Source organism: Leptonotus elevatus, chromosome 17 (genome assembly GCF_054856555.1).
Source record: "Leptonotus elevatus isolate MCC_2025b chromosome 17, RoL_Lele_1.0, whole genome shotgun sequence".
Taxonomy (NCBI): Eukaryota; Metazoa; Chordata; class Actinopteri; order Syngnathiformes; family Syngnathidae; genus Leptonotus; species Leptonotus elevatus.
The window spans coordinates 10484864-10505594 of NC_141255.1; the positions used below are offsets into that span (position 1 = coordinate 10484864).

The following is a 20731-nucleotide window of genomic DNA, read 5'->3' on the forward strand; positions in this document are numbered from 1 at the left end:
CTCTCCAACAAGAGCAAAAATGCAATCATTTTATTGCACAATTCAATGTTCAATTTTAAAACAAACAATAAGAAACAATGTAAACACCACAGCTAAAACATCATCATGAAATTCCTTTACATGCAAAAGTCATTTGAGGACTCACACACTTGTTCAATTGCACACAATACAACACGACACGTTCACTAATCAGAGGATGCGAATTCCGGTTAAGTTAGAAGTAAGCTCTGATTTCACACATTTGACCTGAGAGGTCACATATTGGACGTTAATACTTTCTGGCGCGCCGATACTCGTTCTGGAGAGGCGATCAGGTGAGCCCGGCGGGCTCGGCGGGCTCGGCGAGGACGGCGTAGTTGCCCGTTTTGGCCTCTCGACTGTACGCCACCACCAACGTGTCCTTTTTCGGTCTCAGCTGACACAGGATGGCGATGCTCAACGCGCAGGACAACATCTGGGGAGGAACAAGATGCCAGTGTGGTGGATTCAAAGTCCTTGTGCTTTTTTTTTTTTTTTTTAAATTGATGGACAGACATCCAGAGCGTCCTACCCACAGTGAAGTCAAGCCCAGTGAGATGCCCGCCACTATGTTGATGGCCACGTTTAAATGTGAGATGAACATCGGGAGACACGGCTGCAACAGACAAACACGTTTCACCTAATTTGAACTAATAACTGTATGAGATTAGATTGCAGCAGTTTGTATGTACGGATTTACGTGAATGCTCAACAAAACTATGTACTGTACCTCTTTATAAATCATGACCGGCGTGTTCTCTATGAACAGGCTGCTGTTCCTGGGGGCGGGCACCTGGGACACAAATGACAGCAACAGGGCCAGTAAAGAACTTCTATTTATATAAGACAGGGGTCTGCAAATTGCGGCTCTGGAGCCATACGTGGCTCTTTAGTCCCTCACCTGTGGCTCCCAGTGGAGCTCTTAAAACATTAGTAGACATTATTTTAATTGTTTACATTTTATATATTTTTTAGATAAAATATTCTTAAATGGAATGAATAATTTTGATTAAAAAAAAGAAGAATTAAATATTAAAAAAATGTCAGAGCCAAAAATTTTAAGCTGTCAGAAAAAGAGAGACAAAAGGTAAAGACAAAAATGTCCAAAAGGGAGGAGGAAAAGGGGAAACATTACCATAAAATGTCCAAGAAAATGCCCAAAATGTCGGAGAATTTAATAAAGAGAAAGAAATGAAAAATGTTTAAAAAGTAGATATAACATGTCCAAAAAAAAAAGAACAAATTCTGAAAATTACCATAAAATGTCCACAAAGTTGCCCAAAAAGTCAGAATACTGATTTAAGAAACGGCAGGAAAGAAGATGTTCAAAAAGTAACTATAAAATGCCCCCCACCCCAAAAGAAATCCCGTAAATATCACCAAAAATGTCCACAAAATTGCCAAAAATTACATTTTTTTTTAAATCACCGTAACATGTCTAAAAAAAGGAAGAAGAGAGGCAAAAAATTACCATATGTCCATAAAATTGCCAAAAATGTCAGAAATTTGACAGAAAGGCAGAAAATCTACCAACAACAAAAGTCGAAAAAAGGAAAAACGAAGCGTGAAAAAAATAAATAAATAATAATAATTATAATAAAAAGCAGAAGACCAAAGGTAAGAAAATGAATCCCAAAGTATTGGATGCTGCATATTTTTCTGTTTTGGTGCAGCTCAAATTAGCTCTTGGGCCCTGAGTCAGGTGATTGGACTAAAACGAACACACTGTTTCCTTCATCACAATCATCAAATGTTTTGCGGCTCCAGACGCATTTGTTATTTATTTGGCCTACAATGGCTCTTTTGACAGGAAAGGTTGCTGACCCCTGACAAGAGAACGTAAAGAACTGAACAATTTGAACTTGTATGGCACCCTGTGGTGTGCAGTCTTTGGCTATCAGGGGGCAGTACAATACATAAAGAAACAAAAGGAAATGCTAGCTGAAGTAAGATTAGCCGTTTTTTTTTGCACAGGATAGCACTACAATTATAGTCTCAATACATTGTAAATTTTCGCCTATGCATGATCAAATGTGTCATATTTGGCGTACTCACACAGTCGGCCAAGGTGTCGTTGCACAGGCAGGACTCGGAGATGTTGTAGCCCCACTCCATGTAGCCCTGTTGCACTCCGCAGCACCCCAACTAGGAAGCAAACATTAGCACAGAGAAGTCCTCCTCCATTTTGTCCTTGCGCCAGCTGATGTCACCCACTTCTGTTTGGGTCTCCTGCAGGACTGCCAGATCCATCTCACTGGCGTTGATAATTGGCTGCATGTGTAGGTACAATCCGGACACGCCATAAACCATCTGCAAGAGAGAGAACACGCATGGAATACTCGCACAGTAATTCTTCAGATTTGGCGAGAAAGTGAAGAAAACGCATCTTGGCATTACCGCAGATCGCATGATCAGCACATTGACGGCAATGCAAAGCACAAACAGGCTGCACAGGATCATTCCAATTGTGAACTGAGATACAAAACAACAAACGGGTCAAAAATGCAGTAGATATAAAAAGTGTACACACCCCTTTTCAAATGCCAAGTTTTTGTGATCTATAAAAAGGAGACCAAAATAAAGTATTCCAAAACTTTTTTCACTATCACTTGTAGAATGCAAGTGATTTTTTAATTAATTTTTTTTCAAGAGGGGAAGAAAAAGAGATGATTGAAGTTGCATAAGTGAGCACACCCTCTTACAAGAGAGATGAGCCTATGTTTAGAAATAACCAATCACATTCATTTACAATGGGAGTCAACATATACCTGCTATTTAAAATACCTCTCATTTACCCCAAATAAGTTCCATATTATCTAATGGGCTTTTCATGACATTGTTTTTTTGTTTGTTTTTTGGCTGCAGGTTTCGGGTGAAAACTGACTGCTATTTGGAACTGTTCATAATTCCGTCCACCTTGCCTAAGGCCCCAGTTGCATCTGAAAAAGTTAAATACAACTGAAATGATTTGAACAAATACAGGTACTCATGTATATTGTTCTGGATTAAATACAGTCGTGCCACTAGAGAGAGCCTGCATACCACTCGACTAGAAGTACTCATACCACACTTTTAGAAACACTCTTTTAGTAACGTCTCAACTTTTTTTTTTTTAAGTACAGTAAAGCAATTGAAGCAGTACTTCTTTTACCAGAGTTTTTTTTAATTTAAAAAAAATAATTTTAAATTAAAAAATACAACAAATTTTTACACAAGTATCTCTATTTCTACTTAAGAAGAGAGTGTGAGTAAGTTTGCCACTTTTGTCCTCCTGTGTGTTTTCACCTCACCACAATGAGCACCCATCTCTTCTCTTTGCAGGCACCGTACAAGCCGATGATGGGCAGGAGCAGGATGGTGATGGACACAGTGTACATGACGTGGATGCCCACGATCATATGTTCTATCTGTGGATTTGTCAATGTCATAACTCTCATGAGGGTTTAATAGGAAAGTCAACCAACCAAAAAACAAAAACTAAAAACGACAGTTACGTATGTCCCTCGCTGTGTTACCTGCTCGTCTCGTGAGAAGTGCCCGTGGCTGAACAGCGTTCCAGCCAACATGAGCGCTCCGATGATCTGTGACGAGGGAAAAAAAAGAAATAAAACTTTTGTTATCACTGACAAACACACAAGTTAGGAGCTACTCCATAACCTTTGGGGAGCTTGTTACCTAAGAAATCAGTTGTCCTCCACTGGGAAATATGTTGCATGAGTCCCAACAAGCAGTAATGTTGCATAATAATGCGGTGGAAAAGTATGCATGAAAATAAATAAATAAATAAATAAAACAGCACACTCACCGTCATCAGACTTGCAGCAATGACAAAACTCTTTTTCAACCAGATGTTCACTTTCCCCATTTTGTCTCCGGCAATCCTTCTGCAGACAAACAAACAAAAAGTAGAGGAATATGTCCTCACGGCGCACTGACGTTTACAAATGTGCAAAACAAAAAGACAGAAAACCGCACCCCCTCCTCCCTAACTTGCTATTCTGCTGGTGAGCAGCGGAAATGGAGGGGAGGTGGGGCGGTATCAGAACAGCATTGGGGACTGGGGGGTGCGAAACGAAGGATATTTGGGAAGAAAGTTGAACAGATGTGCGCATTGTTCAACCATCACACTTTATTTTTTTTTCCTGATGTAAGGAGGGGGAACTCCTCTCCCCCAACGCCTCCATCCAGATGTGCCCCGTGCACAGGAATGCAAATTTTCAAATCTTGTCACAGTGCCTTTAAGGCTACAAAGAGAACATGAAACCCGTCGGTGGGATTAAAAACAAAAAACCACGCACGCTGGTGCGACTTGGTTCCCTCTCAGCAATAATAAAGCATGCATTGTCTTTGGTGTTGTAACCCGACCGCACACACACAAGCCATTTAGTGTGCTGGAAGTACACACAAAGTGAACACACAGACACACTTCCTGACGAGTCACTGCACAAAAACAGCCAAACCTAACCTGACTCTTCTAGTGTTGGTTTTTTTCATCCTCTTTCAAACCTAAAAAGGAAAGCGGTTCAATGTTGATTCTCACAGCAAGAACACTGTCAAGATAAGTCGAGGGCTTCAGATACCACTGAGAATAACATTTTTGTATAGGCTACACATATACAAAATTCCATTAATCAAGTCCAGCCCCCGCAGAACAACACACAGGTAAAAAGCACAACCATTATTTATGTTACGAATATTTTGTTGCTATAAATGGATGCAACAAGATTTTTGTCCACACCTGTATGAGATGAAACGAATGACGAAATTCAGAGGGTTATTCCTCCAGCTCCAACACGATGATGAGTAGTTACAGCAAAAAATAAGGTACAGCCATGTCTCAAAGCTTCAGCAGGGTTGACCTTCGGGGTCACGGCGAGAGCATAAAACATCTGTGCAACACGTCACCTTGGTATTCCGTTCACTCTTTCGATGTCACGTTTACATAAACAACTGGGGCCAGATTTCCACATGCTTGGCAAGCTTGCGTCCCCCCTTTTTCCTCTTCCCAAATCATCACAGGGGAGCTGGGGGGCGGTCTTGGGATTTTTAGCTATACGTTTACGCTATCTTCCAGGCCACCACGGACAAAAAGGCGACACGGGTGAACGGGAGGGTAAACATGACAGACTATGAAGTCGCTCACGAGATGCTGTGACTATCGCAAGACCTACAGCGAGACCAGAAACCCTAACATGGCGGCGCCCTGCTGCTAAGATAGAACTAGCTCTATTATACTAAACTAATCCAAATTTAACCATCATATATCTTGGCTTTTCTCTTCTCTCTTTCATCCGGCAGATCTGAAATACCACCCAACGTGGAGGACCTTGAACGTTTCATCGACGGATATTTTTACAGCTGCGCGATGGAGGATCCTTCCGTCGAGAAACCGTCAAAGAAACCTTCTTCGAAGAAGAGGAAAAACGATTCAGCGACGGACACGGACGACCTAACCACTACGGACGTTTCGGTCAGTGTGCTGGAGTCCATAAATAAAAAACTTGACGTCCTCGGCCTCATCCTCGAGGACGTCAAAGAATTAAAAGTAAGCATGGAATTCATCAGTCAGCAGGTAAGTGTCCTTAAACAGGAAAATGCCGAGCTACATTCTACACTCACGGCTGTTTCAGCCGAGCTGGAAACTATGAAAAAAGAGAATAAAACGCTAAAAGAAACAGTTTTAGATGTACAATCCCGTAGTATGCGGGATAATTTAATATTCTCAGGTATATCTGAGAATACCTCTGATAACCCAGAGGTTGAGATAAATTTTTTTATGACGAATTCATTAAAAATTCCCCAGGAGACGGTAAATAACATCTCTTTTGACCGGGTACATCGGCTTGGAGCCCGTAGAGGCAACAAACCCCGTCCTATTATTGCCAAGTTTGAGCATTTTAAACAGAAATTATTTGTTAAAAGTAAAGGACGGGAGCTTAAAGGGACCTCATTTGGAATGAATGATCAATTCCCGAGAGAGATCAATGAGCGGCGAAAGGTACTGTTTCCTATAATGAAACAAAATAGGCAGGAGGGTAAACGGACTACGATAGCCGTTGATAAGTTATATATCGATGGCCAACTATTCCGGAACCCCAATTCCACTCCCTGGCTGTTCTAATTAGCATTGGTGGAACTAAACTTAGTTTGATTACTAGGTGTATACATATACTGTATATGTGGTTATAAAACCAAAAATATGAATACTTATTATGTTTAGGCTATATTATAAATATAATATTAATACACAACTATATCTAAAGTATATTAAAAAAAAAAAAAAATCTCGCTGGGGTTACTGGTGTATTGTTATGTTTAATCCCCTGTTAATTTCCTTCACTTTCACCGCCCTACTCGTTTTTGCACTGTTTTATTTACTTACACGTTACCTTACACGTTACCTTACACATTACCTTACATGTTACCTTATACGTTACCTCATATTTTATACAAACTATATAAATCACCTAACCACTTTGATTCTATCCTATAACATGCCAGTGGTGACAAATGGCCTATACAGATATATACATAGGACTGAGTTTATATTATTTGTATGCATAAATTAGTTCTGGTTTCCTGGAATGTTTGTGGCGCTCGCTCACAGGCAAAAAGAATAAAAACTTTAGACCATCTCTTAAAATTAAAAGCAGATATTTGCCCCCTACAAGAAACCCACCTACAAAAATCTGAAGAAAAATTACTTATTGATAAAAATTTTAGCCAAGCGTACTCTGCCCCTTATAACAGTAGACAAAGGGGAGTCTGTATACTCATACATAAGAATTTACTCTTTACTCTAAATAATACAATAACAGACCCAGAGGGCCGATACATTATTATTCAGGTGACTATATTTAATAAAATATATACATTCGGTAATTTATATGCCCCTAATAATGATGATCCGGCTTTTTTCCATGAATTTTTCTCTAAGCTGTTTGAATTAGCAGCGAACTCTACTATTATTATTGGAGGAGACTTTAACACAACCTTAAATCCATTAATAGATCGTTCTAATAAAACAACATGTATAAGGCGATCACAATCCACAAAAGTAATAGGGGAATATATGGATGACTTTGGCCTCGTCGACAGCTGGAGACTTAAAAACCCAAATAAGAAGGAATTTACCTTCTTTTCCGCTGTGCACCGGTCCTTTTCAAGAATTGATTTTTTTCTTACAAATAATTCTATTGCTGATAAAATCGTTACAAAAATACATCCTATTATTATTAGCGACCATGCACCAGTCTCCCTTTCCCTACAAGTTGATTATACCTTTAAACCACCACCTACATGGCGTTTTAACATCTCACTACTAAACGACGCAGAATTTGACAAAATTATAAGAAAAGAATGGGCAGACTTTTTGGAAATAAATGACTCTCCAGACCTATCTCCAGCTCTTCTCTGGGAAGCTGGGAAAGCAGTAATTAGAGGTAAAATTATATCATATTCATCTTATAAAAAGAAACAGGATCAAAAATTAGAAAAAGACTTGGAAGATAAAATTAAACAACTGACGGATGAGTACGCAATAAACCCAAATAACCAAATATGGACTGACTTACAAAATACAAAAATACAGTTAGACGATATGTTAACTAAAAAGACAGAGTTTATAATACAACAATTGAGATACAACAACTTTGAATATAATAACAAATCAGGTAAATTTCTTGCAAACCAACTTCAACGTAATCGGGAAAAATCGCTTATAACGGCTATTAAAGGTACAACTGGTGAATGTACACAATCACCAGAAGAAATTAATCAAATTTTTTATAATTATTATCACAACTTATACTCAGAAACTAATAAACCTAACCCAGAGCATATTGAGGCATTCCTCAGTAGCTTAAATATACCTCAGGTAACTACTGAATATAAAGATATGTTAGATGCACCACTTACTATAAACGAGTTGTACAGTGCTCTAGATAGTATGCCAAATGGCAAAGCACCCGGCCCGGATGGTTATCCGGCTATATTTTTAAAGCACTTCTGGTCAATGCTTGCTCCACTATTCTTAAGAGTAGTAACAGAAATTAAAACTAATGGTCACATACGCCCACACATGAATACAGCAGCAATTAAACTTTTATTAAAGCCAGAAAAAGACCCGACCCTTCCATCAAGTTACCGTCCGATTTCACTAATTAACACTGATATTAAAATTATCACTAAGGCTTTTACATCTAGATTAGAAACAGTAATCCCGACAATCATTCATAGCGACCAAACAGGCTTTATTAAAGAGCGTCACTCTACTAATAATATTAGAAGGCTCTTTAACCTTATTAGTATGTCACAGCGGCATGATAAAAAGGCAGTTATTATATCATTGGATGCAGAAAAAGCTTTTGATAAAGTTAACTGGTCCTTCCTCTTTGCTGTTTTAAATAAATTTGGCTTTGGGAAGTCATTTATTCACTGGGTGTCAGTATTATATGATTCTCCTAAAGCTACTGTTACTACTAATGGGATTATATCTAAGAGTTTTACTCTACAGAGAGGCACAAGACAGGGATGCCCACTGTCGCCTTTATTATTTGCAATATTTATTGAACCGCTTGCATTAGCCATACGCCAGGAAAGAATGATTCAAGGAATTCACTCTGGGGTAACAGAACATAAAATTAATCTATATGCCGATGATATTTTACTTTATTTAGAAACGCCTGCTATTTCGTTAGGGGAAGTATTTAACTTAATAACTAAATTCTCACAGTTATCAGACTATTCTATTAACTGGACAAAATCAACACTTCTACCTATTACAGAAAATTCATGGAACCCTGCAAGCCAGGACCCATACTACTCATTTCCTATAGGTAATTTAAAATACTTAGGCATAAAAATCTCACCTAAATTAACTGATTTAGTTAATTTAAATTTCACTCCACTTCTGGATAGCATTTATAGTGACTTGGAGCGCTGGAATAATCTTCCTATTTCTCTAATAGGACGAATAGCCACTATTAAAATGAAAGTTTTACCCAAAATAAACTATTTTTTCTCAATGATTCCATTTCAACCTACGGCTAACTGGTTCCAGTTGTTGGACTCAGCCGTTACAAAATTTTACTGGAAAAAAAAAAGAAGCAAAGATTAGTCTATCTACTCTTCAGAAAAATAAATCCAAAGGAGGTCTAGAGGCACCAAATTTTATGCACTATTATATAGCCAACCAGCTACAATATATTATTTTATGGGCACAACCCAATAGAGATACTAACTGTTGGCTGGAACTAGAACAGAAGGATTGTAATAACCTCAGACTCCTAGATTTACTCTTTATTACAACATCGATTAAGCGACATAACTGCTTTAAAAATCCAATGATTTCCGCCACCCTGACTGCCTGGTGGAAGGCACTAGAAATGACAAAAGCCCAAGTGGAGCCCAGCGGGCTTTCTCCCCTATGGCATAACCCCGACTTTCAAATTAACAACCAATCGTTTTATTTGAATGTGTGGGAGCAGAAAGGAATTACACATCTCCACCATCTCTTTTCAGATAATATGTTTATATCATATACATCCTTGCTCCAAAAATATAAAATAAAAAACGGAAACTTTTTACATTATTTGCAAGTTAAAAGTATGATAAAGAAACAAATTCCAACACTCTAGGGTACGCTCCAACCGCCTGTTTTAGCTAAAGATATTACCAAGCTTTCTCCGACAACAACAAAAAAACTCTCAAAAATATATAAGTTACTTTCATATACTGATAAAACGTCTTTACCCATCTCAAAATGGGAAACAGACTTGTCTATAGCTCCGGAATCTGTCTTTTGGATTCAAGTTTGTGAAAATGTTTTTAAAATGACAAAACACACAAATTTACAACTTATCCAATATAAAATTATTCACAGAACATACATTACTCAATATATGATGAAGAAAATGGGACTCTCAGACTCCGACATTTGTCTCCAGTGTTTACAAAACACTACAGACACTTATTTTCATGCTTTATGGTTATGTACTCCGGTTATGTGTTTCTGGACTAAAGTCTTAGAAAAACTTTCCGCTGTCTTGGACTGTAGGATACCGTTCTCTCCAAACTTGTGTTTGCTAGGTGACTTAACAACAATTGACTTACCACATAAACAATTTCAATCTATACTTGTAGCCCTTACTATCGCAAAAAAAACAATTCTTGTTAACTGGAAAAATAAACAAACTTTGAATATCGACCAATGGTCTAACCTCCTCATAAATCATATTTTAATGGAAAAAATATCTGCCTCAAATAAGAACCAAATGTCAAAATTTAAAGAAACATGGTCTACGTATATAGAATTTTTTAACCTTAACTTGGATTTTAATTCTGCCTGTTAGCGAGAGCCACAGCAGCGTTATAACTTGCATTGATGTTTCTGTATTAGGCAATTTGTAACTAATGGTTGTGTTTCTATAGTCAGGAACCAGGCTGCTGCCAGCGGGATCGAGCGGATTCACCTCCGATGGGCACCAGGGGTTGATATTCGGATTCACGGCATGCCTGTGGGTTAATTCTGTGGGTGCTGTCCCCCCTGGCGGGGAGTGGGCGGGTCTGCCCCTCTGTTGGCTGCTGGGTGGCGTCTGCGTCTTGGCCGTTCCCTGGGTCTCTTGGGGGGTGCTGCGTTGCGGGGCTTTCCCTGGTGTCGGGGGCGGCGCCGTTCCGGCGCGGTCCGTCGCTCTGGGCCCGGCGACGCGGTTCGGGGCCTGTGGGCCGCCGGGGTGCTCGGTGGTTCCCTCTCCCCTCCCCCTTCCTCCCCCTTGCTGCCTCTCCCTCCTCGCCTCTCCCCGCCCGTCCTCCGCCTCCCTGTCCCCTCTCCCTCGTCACCCTTCCTCCTCCTCTCCCCCTCTCCTTGCGTCCCTGCCGCTACCCCCTGCCCTTCTTGTCGTCCCCTTCCCTCCTCCCTTCCCCCTCCCCGGTACGCCTTCCTTCCCCTCCCCTGGGCCGGGGGCTCCATCCATGGCCCGGGTCTCGGTGCTATGGGGGCCGGCAGGGGTGGCTGGGGTTTGGTGTCGTGCCCGCCCCGCTCCGGTGGGCGTCCTGACACCTCGGGCGGGACCCAGTATCCGGGGGGCGAGCCCTATCGCCCCGGCGGGCGGGTCCCATATGCCCGCCGGGGTCCTGGTGGGGTGGGTGGGGGCTTGGTGGGCCGGTGCGCCTCCTACCCCCGCCCGGTTGGGGAGGGCCCCGCTGGTCACTCCTCTTAACTCACTACACTAGGTTTGCACAATACACTTTTATAGACATATAGGGCACATAACTCACTTTGGGGGGTGGGGTAGGGTGGAAACACCGTCTTCACCCTACAACTCCCCTCCAATTTTAATACACCACACAACTTGTGGGGGGGGGGGGGCTTGTGGAGGTGCCATCGGTTGGGGGCCGCAGTATAGAGCAGTGCTGCGGTCCCCTGTCCGTGTCCTGGCGGGGCCCGGGGGGCGTCCTTTGGCGCTGCCGCGGCCTGGGGGGCCCTGAGGTGTTGCGCTTGCTCTGTTCCGGCGGGGGTCGTCGGCTCCCCTCTTTGGTGGAGATTTTCATGCATGCCAGATCCACCACACCAGCATCTACCGAAACTCAGACACAATCTGTTTCCTCCTCAGGTTATTGAATCGGTGGAGGCTGGTGTCTGCGGATCTCACGCGGCTTCGTCTGTCCTTCCTTCCTTTTCTCGGTCTCTCCTTTGGTCTCTTGAGGCCTCCCTGATTTTATGTTTTTTGGATTTGTTGGGGTCTGGATGTTTCTTGGGCTGGGGAGGAGTTCTGGTGGGGGGTGTCTGGTCGGTGCTGGATTTCGCCTTCCTTGGTTTTCTTCGGTCCCCTCGGGTCTCCTGGTGTTCGGTTTAGGTGAACGGTATGAGATTTTTTCTAATAGGTTTTCTGGTGAGCTAACAAATACACGCACGCACGCACGCACGCACGCACATACACATACTCACCCACACACACACACACAAAAAAATAAATAAATAAATATATATATATATATATATATATATATATATATATATATATATATATATATTAAAAAAAAAAAAAAGAGCAATGATGATGACATTTCCGAATGAACAATACTGAGCTCTTAAGAAAAAAAAAAAGAAAAAAAAAATGACAGACTATGAATATGGAGGACCAAAACTGCCCAAATTTAAAATAAACACATGACTAAATAAATAAATAAATGACTATAAGTGAAAATAAAGGCAGATATAGAAAAATATCATTTGAAAATTAAATTTTAAAAATGTATCTAAATGGAAATAAAAACAACTATATATATATATATATATATATATATATATATATATATATATATATATTAGATTTTTGAATTTTTTGTCATTTATTTATTTATTTAGTCATTTATTTATTGACAGTGGACCAAATAGTCGTTCATTGCTGGAGCTGGGGGCCGTGCCATACAAGGCTAAAACTGCCCCGTGTTCACGTTTTAAAATTTTAAAATTTTATATTTAGAAAGCCTTGACAGAACAGTCGGGGACAAATCAAAACGTGACGAGCCCGGAGAGGAGGAAACGTACTGGTAAACCGCTGCCTGTCAAGGGAACCGTGAGAAAATGTGGCCAATATCCTGGCATACTGATTTTTGGGCAAATGTGACTGCCGTGGGCGCCGGGAACAAAAGCGTAAAGCCGAGAAATCATTTGAAATAGTTTGACACAGACTTGGATTGTTTTGGGAATACATGACTTCATGTGAGGAGTATTTGCACTGCCCACACACATGCGCGGGAAAACAATCGGCACTTCTTTTACTTGAGCTTTTTGGGGAGATGAACGCAAAAATCACAAGCTAACCCTTCAACTACTCTAGCGATGTCGCTACGCCCCCCCCCCCCCCGTGTAAAATCAGTGAGTTGGAAACAGCTATCTAAGCACAAGCGCATTAGTGTTAATATGATCAACATGTAGACGTGCAGCAAGTTTGAGGGGAAGTTGTGCAAGCGCTTCGGATAGCTGAACTGCACGTGGACCTTTACTTTGGAGGCGTTTATCTCTTGCATTCCTGATATGGCGTTTTTTTTTGTGTGTCTAGTCCAGCTCGTCTTTAACTTTTATTTTGACTTCTTTTCAAGGTTGGATCATGTGACTGCTGCTCGCACTGTTACCAATTTGTCAGGGATTATTGGAGTGTGAAGGGAGGAACCACGAAAGAAACACTCCAGGAGACAGACGAGGCAGTTAAAAAAAAAATATATATATATTGCTTTGTCTGCGATAAGTATCTTGATTTGTGATGAAGCTGTAAAGAAAATGGAGCTGCGTCGGTAGTGACATTAATTGGGCTAAACTCTTTGATTAAATTATCCTTCCGGCATAAACAGATCAAGAGTTGGGAGTCATTCAATTATTTTTTAAAGGGGGAGGATGACAATAATCATCAAAAATATTAGTCATAGTTTATTTATAATACCAAGTAACAATATTAATTCTCTTTTTTTAATCCCTAGAGGTACTTAATATGCTGGTGTTGTTGTTGTTTTTGCCTGCATTCATCACATTAAAAACAAGTACTTCACAAAAACGCAACCTTACTGGAGTTTAGTCATTTAATTTTTCAGTTGGATTTAGATTTAGAAGTAAATTCTTCTACTTTAATTAAATATTTTTAATATATTTTTTATTTTTACTTAATGTAATTAATGTTAATGTTTTGATGAAGTTATATCGTTCAAGTACAATTAAATTAAATTAGTGCAGTTTATTTATTTTGACTTTTCAAAATTTTAAGAAATATTTATTAATATTATTGTTAAAATTTTCAATCATTTTATTTGATTTAAATTACATTTTAAATTAAATTCTGGATATTTTCATTCCTTATTTTATGTTTTATATTTCGCTCTGCACATATTTTATACAGCATTCATTTAAAAAAGCTTTCAAGTTGTTTTAATACTAACGAGTTAAACCCAACGATTACTTTCAGATGGAAATCATAATAAACCTTTCTATAGGTTCAATTCAATATGTTGAGTAAAAATTTATTTTGACAAGTTTGATATGATTCACGGTAGTAGGGCAGATGCCCTCTAGTGGTACGTAAAATAATCACTGGCGGTCCAGTGGTTATGTTACAAATAAGTGTACAAAACCTTGCTTTTAAATAGTCAACATTTTACATTTACTTTACTTTAAATGTGCAATACATTTTAATTGAATCATTATTAGATTAGTTTTGCTATATTTAAGCACAAAGTTGTCGTTAATGTTCAAACTTTGCAAAAATGATACAGTGTCTTACAATAACATAATTAAAAAAAAAAAAAACACTCACCATCCTCATTGATGAAACTCCTTCTCAACCAGATGTTCACGTTCTCATTTTGTCTCTGGAATTTTTGGGGGGAGTTTTTCCATGTAAAAAAAGAAAAGAAAAATATATTAAAATACAATTTAAATCAGTGTAATATTTTCAAAGGATTCCAAAAATGTTGAAATTTGCGTGTGGAAGGTTTGATCACTGCAGTCGAAAATAAATCATTAGGTTTAGAATAAATCTGTTAAATAAATAAATAAAACAAGCATGAGTATATAGCTGCACATATAAAACTTAAAACATAAAACTACACTTGTCAGTTAAGACTACAAAAACAAGAAAGTAAAGCCGTTTCAAAGATAGAAATACATTTTTATAGCAATAACAGTCAAGCAGTAGAATTATAACAAACAGAAAGATCCAAGAGGCAGATTGCAGAACACGAGTCTAGACTATAGCTATAAATAGAATGAAATGATTACTTAAGACAAATTTTATATAGCTTGAAGAGCATAATCATAATTAGAAGAAATGCTTATGCATAAATGTTTTTTTTTCTGAAAAGCAGTGATTTTAAGATAATGGAAAAAACAACATTTTTGTTTCAGTACCTTTAAATGTTGTGTGCCGTCATTACCCCTAGATGGCAGTAGAGTCACTCTAGAAATTTTACATGACATTTCCCGTCCCCGCCATAAAATACACCGAATCCAGAAAGAAGCACTCAAGACAAAATTTAACCATAGCTATAGGACTTATTAAAAAAAGAGCAAAATACCTCTAAAATGTTGATTTTGTTGATATAATAATAATAATAATAATAATAATAATAATAGTAATTATGCGCTCAACAGACAACTCTGTTACTCAAACTTGTTTAGCCATCTGGAGGAAGAGAAAAAAAAGTGAGATAAATGACTCAGCAGAAATGGCATCATCACGCTATTAAAGAGACAGCGTGTATGATTTATATTTGCATATAATATAAAAAATATATAACATAAAAAACAAAAGAAGCTGAATTAAGATATATAAGAGATACAAAAATAATATTATCAGACATAGTAAACAGTTATATTATAAAAACCTATTATCAGAAAACCGAAATGATATAAAAAGAACTTGAGATGTTCTCAGTGGTTTAATTAAGCAACAATCTGCAAAAACGACATACCCTAATTATTTTATGGACAAATACGGGACACACAATAACATGAATGATATCATAAATAATTCCAACCAGTTCTTTGCAAATGATTTGGCAAATGGTTATCCCAAACCATGGAGGGAACAACCCAAACACAACTATTACAAATAATCTTTCCTCACTTTATCTTTCAGCAACCAATGAAAAGGAAGTGATAAACATTATCCATAAGTGCCAAAAGGAAACATCAACTGATTGTCATGACATTGATATGTTTTTGATGAAAAGGCTCATTTTAAATATTGTAAAACCATTCCCTTATATCTTTAACTTATCATTTGAATCTGGTTGTTTCCCGAATAAGTTGACAATTGCCAAAGTCATACCTCTGTACAAAAATGATTGCAAACACAGTTTTACTAATGACCAATTTCTCTATTGCCCCAGTTGTAAACATTTTTGGGGGAATTTTTGGCGCTCGACCATCACACGATGCGTCCACTCCCACTTTTCTGCTCAGAGCCGTAATCATTTCCATTTTGATGGGCCCTTCGCTTGCCATGCATGCTGATTTCTCCCAAGGTCAAAAACTGCAACATCTGAAGGAAGATTGTCAAGGAAGTAACTTTGTGCAATTGCGTTGAAACTGGTTCACGTTTTTAGAGTGACTTGGATCGGCAATTATATCTTCTAATAAATACACGTGTTGCGCATTTGTTGTCATTGATGAAAAACATTGCATGGCTATCAAATGCTAACGCTTATAAAATGAGATGACCCTTATATAGTGTTTGGGTCAAATTTGATCTGATTTGACAGTAATAAAAAAGAAAAAGAAAAAGTGTACGCACACAAAAAATGAAACAATTTTGCGTTCCCACACATGAAGTTAAAGCAGAAGTGCTGTTTCCCAGCGACTTTGGACTCTCACAGACCAGCAATAACAAGCTTGTTTGTCAGTGGCACAGTTGAATCGAAAACACGGTTTCCTTCAAATATATCTTACGCAAGTAAGCCTTTTCATATCTGTCGCTGCTTTGTCGTGAGTGTTCCTTGTTGCCATGGCGCCACAAGGATGAATGTTGTTTGAAGGGCAAATGGAGGGAAAGGCCCAGCAAACCATTTGAAGTAGACTGAATTACTGTAAAAAATAAATTAAAAAAGAGAAAAAAAAGAGGCCCCTCACATGTGTAGCATGTAGTGAGTACACACTTTTACACAATAGTACAACATATAAAGTGTGTGTGTGTGTGTGTGGAGGGGGGGGGGACTTTGAAATCAAGATTGATTGCATTATTTTTATTATTTGAACATTTTTGGTCTCTTTTGTGCGGAAAAACCAAACAAATAAGACTGACTCTCATCATCCAAGAAGGAAAGAAAGGAAAGCACTATGGCAGTTCTGTTATTTTAAGAGTTATTCAAAATTTTACTTTAAGATGTACAGAATTGTTTTGTTCCATAAAAGCAGTTGCGGTTTAACTAAAATTGAAACAAATGAAATACTCAAACCAAATTGTGCGTTTATATAACTAAAACTACCGGTAACTATATTGATAGCAGTCTCGTTTATATATAGTATATTTGGGGTAATTTTACATTTCGAAGGAAAGTTGAATAATCTTTTGGGAATTGCAGTTTATTTTACAGTATACACATTAATTTGCGACTTTTTATTATTATCTTGCAATCGACTAATACTCCATACCTTAAGAAACTAAAACTATTAAAACCCATACAAAAGCAGAACATTTTCCCAAAAATTAAAAACTAACAAACCCGCTTTAAAAAAATATTTGGAACAAACTGTATATAAAAAAGTAAAAGTAAAAAAAAAAAAAAAAAATCCATACTAAAGCAGAACATTTTCCCAAAAATAAAAACAAACCCGCTCTAAAAAATTAGAACAAATTGAATTAAAAAAAGTAAAAGTAAAAAAATAAATTAATTAAATTAAAAAATTCCAGAATCATTTAATGGCCTCATACGTTGTAAACACAGTTGAACATTCGAATTAATGGCACTTTTTATTTTTTAGATGATTTCTCAAATGGCTGCCTGTGCACTTTTCTTTCAAAGATTTATTTTCAAATCACTTTAGAGTGATTTAATGATTCAAATTCATTTGCGACTTACAGTTCAGTTGTATTAAAAGAAACTAAAAATAAATCAATCAATAAAATTTGAGAGCCACAGCAGCCTATTCCAGAATATACTTTTTTTGTTATCAAAAACTAATGATCTGATGGGCATACACTAAAGTAAAGGTATTGGAATTCTTGAAAACAATTACAGTATCCCTCTGGTTGACAGATGAGGTCATAAATCACGTGATTTATTTTCGACAGAAAGTAATGAGAAATGATGTCTTCTTCCCACTGACTGATTAGGTCAAGGTCAACAATTTGCAGCTGTCATTCCTCATGCGCAGCAGCGCATGAGGATGGTCATTTGTTTTGTGTCATCTCACCTGCGAGCTGCTTTACCAACTGCACCTTCAAATGGTCAGACTTGCACAATGAAAACATGCGTTTGCAAGGGAGGGCCTTGAAGGACTTCCTTTCATTGGCCCGCTAATATTGAAAAGAATGCATTTTCTATGGCTCAAATATTTTCAGTTGAACCCTCCAAGGACAGCTTTTTACAGCTGAACAGAATATCTGGCACCTTCAACTAGAGGTTGACGACTCGAACGCGCCACGGTCGCTATGGCAGCGGGATAAAGACTGCTTCCAGGAGTTGCGGTGTGAATAGAGCGCCTTTTTAACATCAGTTTCATTAAGAAGAGTTCGAATTACATCAGCGTTAACATTTGCGTATCATTTATCACAGTGGTTCGCAAAGTTTTGACACCAATTACCGCCTCAACGAAATTAGAATATTAAAAAAACAAATTTGTGGTTCAAATGGATTTTTGACGTCTATAGACGTCAATGGCAACGAATGAGTTAACCCACCCGCAATGCTATAATATGTCCTTGAGTGATGCAAATGTACAAATTATTTCAGCACACACTGTGGATGTATATGGTCTAAAAGGGCTTTTCATTCTTTAATTTTTTTTTACACACGCCCTATGGTAGCTTTTAAGAACGGTTCACACTTATGTAGCAATTTTATTTAATTTTTTTGTTCTGCCACCATTTTGCACTGCAATTCACCTCTGCGGCTGTTGCCAAGCAACTCCTGACATTTGAAAGATACTTGATTTTCACATTGTGTTTGTATGCTGTGTACTTTTTTTTTTTTTTTTTATAAATATGTTCACATCACCCAGACTTAATTTAAGGGCAGCCTGGTTGGTATGTAAATAGATTATTCGTTGGGTTAGGGTTAGGTCAGAACTGTGAAGCATATCGAAAACCAACCAACTAACTAATTGGGTGACTCAATTTTGTCATTAACCGAGTGCAAAAGAACGTGATTACGGATGAAGCAGTTTTTTAAGATAAAATAATTAAGATGAAATAACATGCCGTGGTCATCTCTATTGGGATTGTATTAATGAGTCAAACTTTAAAATTTTTTTTATGCGTATTAAAATGTTCTTTATGGATGTAGCCTATCCAGATTAAGCAAGTCTACTTCGTCCCTAACATTTATTATTGCGTGTACTTTGTACATAACAAAAGTTGAGTTCAGGCTAGTATGCTAGTTAATAGTATATATGAGGCTCATGTGAAGGTGGTTTGCTTGTGTTGTGCAAGTATTCATTTTGTGCAGTTTTCAAGCGCTGAAAATTGTAATATTGTTCAAGTACTATGTTTGTACTGCATGTCATTCCAAATCAGCAAAAAAATTAAAATAAATTAGGCCTACTCACCTCTTATGAGAGCAGTACAAGACCTGGTGTAACCGCAACTAAGCCATGTCTGCCATCTAGTGGTGAATTGTGAAATTACAACTTATTTTTTTTGTAACCCCCCCCCCCCCAAAAAAATAATGGAAAAAATGCTGATAAACCTCCAATATACATTTTTCACAAGACATGGTGGTTTAATCCCCCCAAATACCCCGCACCAAAATTAAAAAGTGGGGGAAAAAAAGTGAATCCACGGTTACCAAGCCGCGAGTATGCGTGGAGTCCACTATAGGAGAAGAAATATTAAAATATATATATTTTTCCAAATGAGCTTTTTTGAGGAGGGCTGGGTTAATCAAGGGCAGCACGGCAATCACGCAAATGTTATTCCACCATTAAAGTCTCACATTTTCCCACAAACTTGCCTGCCCCCCCCGATATAGGCGTGAGGATATGCTGCACGCCCGAGTCTCTGCCTCTGAGTCACATTCCTTCCACTATCATCCCACTCAAACACAGACGGCGCCTTCAGCCGCGAATGTGATGCCAGTGATACATTCAGACGCTGGTAATCAAATGATGCTAATGAAACAAAGAGGCCCGAAGCGCCTGAAGGCACCAGTCCGTCTGAGCTGATAAACACAAGCAATCTCGCGGAGAGGCATTCTCAACATCCAGGTTGCTGGTGACATACTTTTGCTGCTTGGAAATAACACGTTTAAGAAAAATTCCACTTGAATGTTTTTTTTTTTAACCCTGGAGGTTGGCCTGTGTTGCTATGTGAACAGATGTTTGTAGCCTTCTGTAGGTTTTAAGTTTCAATTGAATGCTTTCTTCATATATATATATAGATATATATATATTTACATATACTGTTTCAAATTAGAGAATGCAACTTCTGTAGAAAGGACAGAAGTGAAACGTTGTGGAATTAATTTTCGATTGAAATGGCTTGAATTGGTTAAGAAATGCGGTAGGAGGAGTTAAATATGTAAATGATCACCTAATTAGAGAAACGGGATAAATGTGAAATTTGGGGATTTATTGGTATATGAAAATTAGGGTGAAGAAGTTTTTTTTTAAGGTCATTTACTTTGTATGTATTTTTTTGGTGAGGGAAAAATGTGGAATTCTGGAAAAACTGCCCAAAAAATGGCAGTTGGCCACTTTACTTTGACTTTCATTTATTGTAGCATTTAATGTCACTTATACTCTTCTACTTTATACTCATTTAACTGTTTTGGCCACCCTCCACTGGCTGCTTTTGCCGTTTAAAGCTTATGAAGATTCTGCGATTTGTTTGGAAATGTCAAAAATAATCTTTCTTGACTCGGACTAACCTCTAAATGTTCAGACAAAATATCAGTAACTTCATACACGTTGAAACAAAATGTTTGCGGCACAGTTTGAGTGGATATTAAGAATACTTTTTTTTTTTTTTACATGTCAAGGTAGAATGTTGACAGGCAATTATTG

General features: G+C 38.1%; 2 protein-coding genes across 5 annotated transcripts; one reads left to right on the top strand and one right to left on the bottom strand.

Moving 5' to 3' along the window:
* Positions 1–3: 3 nt before the first annotated feature.
* Positions 4–14618, bottom strand: LOC147159774 (tetraspanin-8-like). Of its 4 annotated transcripts, none has more exons than XM_086059909.1 (11): positions 4757–5661; positions 4484–4524; positions 3824–3902; positions 3534–3599; positions 3309–3425; positions 2416–2490; positions 2233–2328; positions 2074–2163; positions 749–811; positions 555–634; positions 4–454 (listed from the first exon to the last, which is right to left on the bottom strand). In XM_086059909.1, the coding sequence occupies exons 2-11, from the start codon at positions 4510–4512 to the stop codon at positions 436–438; spliced, it is 714 nt and encodes a 237-aa protein (XP_085916035.1). In that variant the 5' UTR covers positions 4513–4524; positions 4757–5661; the 3' UTR covers positions 4–435. The 4 variants fall into 4 exon arrangements, with proteins under 4 accessions (XP_085916035.1, XP_085916031.1, XP_085916034.1 ...); XM_086059905.1 differs by having other exon boundaries at positions 551–634; positions 4757–5655; XM_086059908.1 differs by lacking the exons at positions 4484–4524; positions 4757–5661 and adding an exon at positions 14325–14618 and having other exon boundaries at positions 551–634.
* On the top strand, positions 4984–11356 carry LOC147159775 (uncharacterized). The gene is made up of 2 exons (XM_086059904.1): positions 4984–5590; positions 10450–11356. Exons 1-2 carry the CDS (start codon positions 5384–5386, stop codon positions 11248–11250), a joined length of 1008 nt encoding a protein of 335 aa, XP_085916030.1. The 5' UTR covers positions 4984–5383; the 3' UTR covers positions 11251–11356.
* Positions 14619–20731: the final 6113 nt, after the last annotated feature.